General features: G+C 30.4%; 1 protein-coding gene across 1 annotated transcript; it reads left to right on the top strand.

The window, feature by feature from the left end:
- Nucleotides 1–3,930: 3,930 nt before the first annotated feature.
- HELRODRAFT_176744 (hypothetical protein) lies at nt 3,931–6,431 on the top strand (the record flags this gene model as incomplete). The annotated part of the gene is made up of 6 exons (XM_009024091.1): nt 3,931–4,052; nt 4,211–4,299; nt 4,376–4,484; nt 4,885–5,000; nt 5,664–5,720; nt 6,250–6,431. The coding sequence occupies 6 exons, from the start codon at nt 3,931–3,933 to the stop codon at nt 6,429–6,431; spliced, it is 675 nt and encodes a 224-aa protein (XP_009022339.1).
- Between the last annotated feature and the right edge of the window lie 3,343 nt (nt 6,432–9,774).

The following is a 9,774-nucleotide window of genomic DNA, read 5'->3' as shown; positions in this document are numbered from 1 at the left end:
AACTTTAGTGAGAAAAATCGAAAAAACGAACTACAAACATATTAACGCCAAACATTCGGTAGAATTTATAGAATATTGTAAAAATTTTGGTCTATTACCAACATATATATATATATATATATATATATATATATATATATATATATATATACATATCATCATCATCATCATCATCATCATCATCATCTGGTGTCTGCCAGCCCAGGGCGGCAATAGCTAGTCACAAAGAGCCTCCATCTACTTCTATCTTTTGTCATTTATCCGGCTTCTGAGATGTTTGTGTTTTTATTTTAAAGTATTCTTTGATGTTGCGTGTCTAAATCTTTTTTGGATGACCTCTTCTTTTCTAACATGGTTGAATTAGGCTCTATATGGTAATTTCTCCAAGTTCATCCTGTTTACATGTCTAAACCAAGTTAATCTTCTTCTTATAAGGATTCTTTCTATTATGTTGCTCTCTTCCCCAAGGTTTTATCTGATGTTGTCTCTTATTTTTTTTTTTTTAATTCTACTTACACCCACGATCTATCTCAGACAATTCATTTCGGCTGCTAAATGTTTTTTTTCATCTGTCTTTTAAATTATCCACGCATTTTAATCCATAGATCATCTGTGGAGCAATGATGGTTTCACATATCTTTCTTTCGGTTGATATACACATATATATATATATATATATATATATATATATATATATATATCCCTGATATATAATATTGATATATATATATATATATATTATAATGTTGGAAGGAGTCCATATTTTCTACAGTTTTGTACTAACTTCTATAACATCATAGAACAAAGAAACGACGATAACAAAGATGAAAAATACGACTCCAACTAAGTAACTTACTTTGCTAAAGAACTTACTTAGCTTTGTTTAAAGAAACTATATAAACCAAACCTGCACTGAAGATGATTTGTGAAAAATCGAAATAAAGGCTATCTGCATGATGAATTTGGATAACAACAGTTTCATTAAATTTTTATGATGAAGAAAAATTGAAAAGACAAACTTTAAATTGATTAATGCCAACAATTCTGTAGAATTCATACAATACAAATGCAATACATACATACAATTTACACACACACACATACACACACACACACAGACACACACATATATATATATATATTCATATATATATATATATATATATATATATATATATGAGTAATAAGCGATATATAAGTAAATATATAAACAAATATTTATACATATCTTTGAAACTTTATTTGGCTTAATCGTGCCTGTGTTAATGGAAATAAAATAGCATTATTGAAACACTTGTTTTTCTGCCATTGTGTGTCAGAGAGCCAAGAAATTATATTCAACAATTTTGAAATAATAAATAAGCCCGTCTTTCTTACACGAAAGCACACTCTTTAACAAATATTTACCCTGACGCACCATATTTAGGTATTAATTTGTATATATATATATATATATATATATATATTATAAAGGTGTTTTATGTGCTGAAGACGTTTCATAATTTTTTCATCACGAAAATTTTTTTTTAATTATTCTATAAAAATAGCGAGAATTTTATTTTTAATCTAGTGCAAGTGCAAAATTTTTAAAACTTATAAATTAAACTTTGTGTAAATAAACTGAACAAATATAACAATGAAAAGGAGATACGATAGTTAAAAATCTTTAAGAATAATATTTTTTTGAAAATTTTTATCTAGAATTCATTTATATGTATTAATAAACGATTGTGTAGAATTTAATTCTATAAGTAACTGATTAGATGAATGAAGAATGACTGAATGAACGAACAAATTAATGGTAGAACCATGTGATTTGTTGTTTGATTAAACGAATGAGTGAAAGGATGTAAAAAATGAACAAACGAACAAAAAACGAAGGAATAAATTAATGAAAGAACGAATGCATGCATGAAGTAATGAATGAATGAGTGAGTGAGTGAGTGAGTGAGTGAGTGAGTGAGTGAGTGAGTGAGTGAGTGAGTGAGTGAGTGAGTGAGTGAACCCTTTTATTGAATGCACGATGAATCGATATGGCTAGAACTGTATAATGTCTTTAACATTCATCTCTATCGATTTGACAGGCTTTATCTTTTATGGTTGCTTCAAAAAATTAATCTAAAGGCATATCTACACACACACACAAGTACACGAAAATATATGTTATAAATACTATAGATTCACATAAATATATTTGTTAATACCATATTGTTATAAAATTCTGCAACAATTATATCAAAAGTCTCGTAAGTATTTGAATTATTGTCTTATAAAACAAAAGGCACTTGGTTTAGTTAGCTGAAGCAACTGTTATTGTTTGTTACTATTGCTACGGTGTTAATATTAACATATACGTTGCAGTTGTTGAAATGCACCTAACTGAAGTTTGCATACTTTGACTATCATGGCAAACGCTTCACAGAGACAACATCAGCTAATTCAAATGCAATTTATTATTCACTCTCTTGTTTACAAAGTTTAATTTTTGAAGTAGCGAATTAAACTTTATTTAATGTGTGAGTGTTTGTAGTTGTTATGATATGACGTCAACCGACTTCTACAAACAGTTGACACTGAGTGGCAATTAACTCGGGTTTGTAATGTATATATATATATATATATATATATATATATATATATATATATATATATATATATATATATACATGTAGATAGCTAAAAAATATCATGTATTATAACTATCCTCATTGAATATAAGCATGCCTATGTGTGAGCTGATGAATTTTTCAGATAGAAAACAGAAAACATCTATTTAACTGACTTCTAATTCTTTTTTCTTTTTTTCATATATATTCTTCGTCAGAGTTCATTTGAATACAAGTAAATTTTGAACGCACTATATTTGAAGCTAAAAGTTAATTGAAGCTAAGAAAAGCTTTTTATTGCAACCTAATTTTGCTAATTTTTTGGTTTATTTGTAACTTACGGCTCTTTTATTTCATCATTTAACAATTTTGGTATGCCGCTATTTTTATTTATTTTTTTTTCATTATTTATTTATTTTATTTATTTGTTTTATCTTTAAGTTTCTTGTATCAATGCAGCTTTGGTTATTTTATATATTTTTTTTCAAATTCAAATTTTTTAGTTTTACACATACAAATGAATGAATATATGAAATAAGAAATAATAAAATATCACATTCAATATCACCTTCCTTTCATCTATCTCCTGGAATCTAAAAGTTATTCTTCTCTAACTTAAGTTTTTGTTTTAGGTACTGCTCTAGCTTAGGCAGTAGACTGACAAGACTCTAGCCTAGACTTGTAGAGATAAAACTTGATATCTTCTTATTTATTTCTAATTTAGATATTCTAGACACAGATATATATGTTTATTTTATAGTATTCATATTCCTAGCCTAAGCTAACTAAACTAATTTTTTATTTTTTTTTTATTTTTAAGTAACATAAATAAATAAAATACAAACTAAATTTACTTTAAACTCAGAGACTGAGTCACAGTCTCTATAGTATATTATATTTTATGGTCATATGGAATGTGAGTGTAATTTGTAATATAACATTATTATCAATTTGTCATTTTATATGCCCAAGGCATTAATCATTGATTGATGTCATGAAGTTGTAATTTAATGTAAGGTATGTAGCTCCAGGACACTAGCTGTTATTCAGTTGGAGAGTTTTAGATGTTTATTAATTCCCCTGAGGATTCACATCTAATGTTATCTGTTATGTTATTATGTAGACAACTTTCCTACTGGTTTACACCATGTATGTACATTTTGTACATGTGTACAATTATATAGTACATTCTTGTACTATTTTATATGCTCATAAAACACATGCATAATTTTTTTCCTTGTCCAGTCCTCTTATAGACTTATACACAAAACTTTTTGTTACTCTAAGTTAAAGACATTTTAAACTTCTCTTTATTTATAAAGGAATGAGTAAAGGAAGCAGTAGTATTGTGTTAAATTATCATGATAGTCTCTTGAGGACCTCTGATGTCCGACTGTTGAATGATGGTCGCTGGCTGAATGATAACCTCATCGGTTTCATGTTGGAGTGAGATGATTTTTTTTTTCATCTAAAAATCTCAAAACATTTCAAACCACAAAATTTCAAATATTTTTTTAACGAATTTACTCAAAATTTTCATAAAGATTTCATTTTATTACCAATGTCATAAAATTATCTCAACTCCCATGCTCAAACCATCACAGGTACTATGAATACGACAAGTATGAAAAGTACTCCAAAGAATTATTATTCATCAATCCATCTATGGTTCAGTTGTTGAAATTCTCTGATGGTAATTCTCAAAAATTTTTCTTTTCATCAATAAAAAAGCAAATTAAACGAAGTTTTTTTTCTTTCCGATTGCTCAGAAGAGTTTGTGACATCCCTGATTGAATGTTGGGATTGGGACAACAGGAAGTTGATTTTTATCCCACTTAATAACAACAGCTCGAGTACTAATTCTGGCGGTTCACATTGGTTTGTCATTTGCCTAGTCTTTGGTGTTTTATACTTTTCATGAATTTACCATACAGCTATGAGTTTAATTAATTACTTTGAGTTCAAAAATAATAATGGTGCTGATGAACGATGAGGAAGATTGTGATTATGATTATCAGAATGATGATGATGGTTTCAGCGATGAGAATATTCAGCAGTTGTCGAAATAAGATTTATTTGATGGCATACAATTAGCATGGGACATTGCGGTAATAATTAGTGGTTGTTAGATATTTGAACATGAAAGTCGGATATAATTGCTTCAAATTGAATCACTTAAAAAAAATTCTCACTTAACAATGCCCATAACTTCCTTATTCAAATTTATTTAACTAATTAAATTAAACTTGATGATGCAAACATTTTTTTTAACCAATAGGAGTTTGTTAGTTATAAATATCGGCGAATCAAAGTGCTACAGTTTTGATTCCTCTCGTGACATCAACATAGAATCATCTCAATCTCTCCTCCAAATCATTAACAAGGCTCTTATATGTAAGGAGCCATCAATTTTTTCATGTCCTATCGGTCTCTCTGTCTATCTATCTGTCTATCTATCTGTCTATCTATCTATCTATCTATCTATCTATCTATCTATCTATCTATCTATCTATCTATCTATCTATCTATCCATCCATCCATCCATCCATCCATCTATCTTTCTTTCTTTCTTTCTTTCTTTCTATCTATTTATCCATTTATATTTTTATCTGTCTGTTTCTCTGTTTATCTATCTATCGCTCTAATAATATGACCTTTTTATTTTAGTTCGTTTATATTTTCTAGTATCGTAATTTCTGTTTAATAATGATACTTGTAAAAATTGGAACAAAAGATGATAATGTATATGTATGTATAATTTAACATGTTCGTGGTTTCAGAAATATTCTACAGTTTGTAAATAATAATCTTTTTGATGTATGCAGAAGTTATGTAAAATTGAGAATGACAACACGGCAGAAAGGCAGATAATAAGCAATGAATATAAAATAACACTTAATTAGATGATTTTGTCATCCAACCAGCAAGTTATTATTATAGTTTATTTATTAAAGAACGGTTAATTAAGAACTATTAGATTATTAGTAATTAATTTATGATAAATTCCTAAAAAGTTTGAAAATCTTTAAAATGAAATTTATAAAACTTCAACAACAGCTAAAGGATACAAAGATCTGAAGTTTGTAGAAGGTCAATGTCCCCAGCAAATTAATTGTTGGTTTTTTTTGGTTTGTTTGTAAACTTATATCATCACAGACATCATCATCGTCATTGTTGTTGTAATTTAACGCAATCGCAAACGTCATCATCATCATCAGTTTGGCTGCTCGTAATCTTTTATTATCACTAACATCATCATCGTCATCACCGTCACCTGCTTAGTCTACGCTACTTTCACTGTTCTCATAATTTGCAATTATTTTTCTTTTCTCTTCAGTGCACTTGAATTGAAAGCTCTAGACAATTCTAATGTTGTTGCGCCTAACAGCTATAATCTCCTAGTTACTGCTTTTATTCACCATTAGTTTCACCATCATCCATTAGCTTTACCACTATTCATTCATTCATTCATTCATTCATTTATTCATTCATTCATTCCCACTCTAACTAAAGGTGAATATTGACTAATTTTTTTTTAAATATTATAGAATCGTGTGGATATTCGCTCAATTCATTTAATTTATTAATTAAACATGATTAATCCCCAATGAAACAATCCCCTTGATAATCTCACCATCGACAGTTTCAGACTGCGGAGTGTACGTGATATGCATAGTCGATGATATATGTGGCAGATACGCAAGGGACACTACGGATCTGAAATATCTGAGGGACATAAAGCCGGATATAAAGCCTCAACACGCTGCAGAGCAAAGGAAACACATTAAACAATTAATCCAACAGCTCTCTGTTAAAAAAACATGATACTATTTTCATAGAATACACACACATTATGTAATTATTACTAATTATTATTAATTATATGAAATTTAGGGAACTGGGTGGGGTATTGTGTGGAAAGAAATGGTCAGTGAAGATGAAAGGGAGGGTATATAAAGCATGTGTGAGAGCAGCGATGGTATATGGTGGTGAAACTTGGGTGTTGAGGAGAGAGGAGGAAAGTGTACTGCAGAGGGCTGAAAGAGTTATGGTGAGGATGATGTGTGGGGTTAAAGTGAAGGATAGGAGGAGTAGTACAGAGCTGATGTCAATGATGGGACTGAATGAGGACATTGTGACATTGATAAGGAGATCGAGATTGCGATGGTATGGACATGTGTTGAGAAGGGATGAAAGGGTCGGGATTAGGCGAGCGTTGGAGTTCGAGGTTGAAGGAGTGGTAGGAAGGGGTCGTCCGCGATTGGGATAGAGAGAGCAGGTGGAGAAGGACAGGGTGAAAGCGATGGTATGGACATGTGTTGAGAAGGGATGAAAGGGTCGGGATTAGGCGAGCGTTGGAGTTCGAGGTTGAAGGAGTGGTAGGAAGGGGTCGTCCGCGATTGGGATGGAGAGAGCAGGTGGAGAAGGACAGGGTGAAAGCGGGGTTGCGTGATACTGAGGCGAGTGACAGATGTGGATGGCGTCGAGGGGTATTTCGGTTTCATCATAGGTAGCCAAACGGCAACCCCAGATCTCGGGGAAAATGTCTAAACGTGTATTGTTGTTGTATTATTAATTATATATAATTTTGATGTGCGATTTGCGACGCCTATTTAGTAATTAATATCATTAGGAATAAATTTTTTTTACTGAATTTTAGGTTTCATCTAAACACGCACACACATACATGTGCAATAGCTACCTCATTTTAAAAAATGCTCAGAAACGTTGAATGCACACACACAAGTTGGTACAACACACACACACGCACACATATATATATATAAATTATGATGTATATATTATTATATATATATATATATATATCATCTCAGGTATGTTTTTGTTATTCTTGATTTTTTTTTTATCCAATCAAATCTATCTTTGTAGCACCATCATTTGTTTATTTTTATTGATCATAAGTAGTTATTATATTATTATCATTATTCCTGTTATCATTTTGATAATTATTTTTATTTACTATAGTCAAGTGTGTGTGTGCGTGCGTGCGTGGGTGTGTGTGGCAATCTTGAGGAAATATATTAATGAGATTGGGTCTCGAAGAGATATGTTAATGAGATATGACTGTTAAAAATAAATGTTACAACAAAAATGTCAAGTTGTCAGTAAAGCTCTTCTTATTCAACGTCCAACAAAATCAACCGTAAATGATAAACATTTAAAATTCAACCATCATTGGTGGCTACACCATTACATCATCGTTATCATTTTCATGCATGATATTATGTATATGGTCGTAGTAATTGTGGCAAATAAAACCAGGATGATGAAATTGGTAAGATGATGAAGGTGATGATGAGGATTGTATCCGTGAGAATGATTCGACAATAAAAAAAGATAAGTAATAATAATAATAATGATAACAGTTATTATTGTAAGTTATTAATATCATTAGCACTCAAAGTTCAAACATTATTCTCAGTTGACTGACATCATCGACACTGTAGACCCCACCTACTGATATCTTCGCAAATATCTCCTTCAGTACTAAAAATTATAATTGAGATGAGGATATAAATAGTAGTAAACAACAATGATACAATTTATGAATAATATATATCCATATAATGATAAATCTATTGAAGTTTAATGGCATCTGCAAAGTCGCTGGTTAATGTGATTGTATAATTATTGTTTTTGTGACGATGATTCAATCTTATTACACGATAAAAAATCAGTTGCTAATACTGCTTGGTAGGTATGATTTTAAAATAAGCAGCTGTATAATGATAATAATGATGCTGTAATCATCAATTATGAAAAATTGGCAAAAAGTTATTATCCCCCTTACCTATAACTAATCGTAATTACGCAATTTTGTTAATGATATATTGATCATATAAATTATCAATAATACCAACTATGTACCTATATATCAACTATTATATATCATTGATATCAACCACATATCATTGTTATCAACTATGTACATCCGTCACGATTCGATTAACTGAAGAATGTCTTTTGAAAAATTGTCATTATGTATTGAACTATGGTCGTTAATTACGTAATGAATTATCATCAGTTAAGAAACATGGAAGCTTACGAGACTTATCAGAACTCGACAGGAACATGACGACCATTGAAAATCTTTTCACAGATGGCAGATAAAAGAGGACTTTGTAAGCGTCTAAGTTCTCCCTGGAAAGAAATATTTTTGCAAATGGTATCAATAAAAATTTGAATTACGAATCTGATAGAAAATAGCACTGAAAATGAGTAACGCCTCAGCTGGGTGATGCATCTTTACGTCATTCATTTTCCCATTTTTACCTTGTGAATTTCTTATTTATCATTCCATAGATGAAATAAAAGTCTAAAAGAACTCGATAACTCTCAAAAACAGCTTAACAAATGTTAAAAGATGAAATGAAAAAATAACGAATGTCTATGTCATTCACCAGAAAAAAAAACGAAATATGTGCAAGCACTCACAAAATATTTGATTCAAAAAGATACATTTAAAGACAAAAAGCAAACAAATAGATTGGTACCAGTATTGTAAGAATGAACATAGCAACCGATATGACTATATAAGATTAATTAAAAAAAAAATAGTTTCAGACAAAAATGAAATTAACAAACTTGATGTAGTATGCATGAAGTGTGCGTATTATCTTCTGCAGCATGTCTGACTCGAGTGCCTCACCAAACAAGCTTCTGTAGTGGCTTGGCTCTATGTTCTGTAAGACATCAGGAAATAAAGATTATTATTTATGTATATAATATAAAATTGTATTTATTTATATTTTTTTTTATAGTCTGTTTGGTGTCAATGCAAAACCTAAAAATCTTAGGAAAAATCAAAGTATGCTATTTTAAAATGCATGGCATTGCAGAAACTCCAAGATGTAACATAACACTACTGACTTTGAAATAGCTGAAAAATTCGAAATCTTTATTCCTTAGATGTTTCCAATCAGACTGAAATTGAAATGAAGTGGTGGGGACTTGTGGAATGGATAGCATTGATTCTGTCTTTGCTGTGACTGTTGTTGGTGGTGGTGGTGGTGGATATGTTGTAGATGAAGATTCTAACACTGAGGCTGGTGTAGTAGTGGTAGTCGTGATTTCAGAAGTCTGAGGTAGTGGCAGATTCAGTTGTGAAGGTGCTGTCTTTGAAGAAGTTGTAGGTGACAAGAGTGAT

This window comes from Helobdella robusta, assembly GCF_000326865.2.
Source record: "Helobdella robusta unplaced genomic scaffold HELROscaffold_39, whole genome shotgun sequence".
Taxonomy (NCBI): domain Eukaryota; kingdom Metazoa; phylum Annelida; class Clitellata; order Rhynchobdellida; family Glossiphoniidae; genus Helobdella; species Helobdella robusta.
Note: the sequence above shows the minus strand (reverse complement) of the source record. Positions and strands in the feature narration are given on the sequence as shown.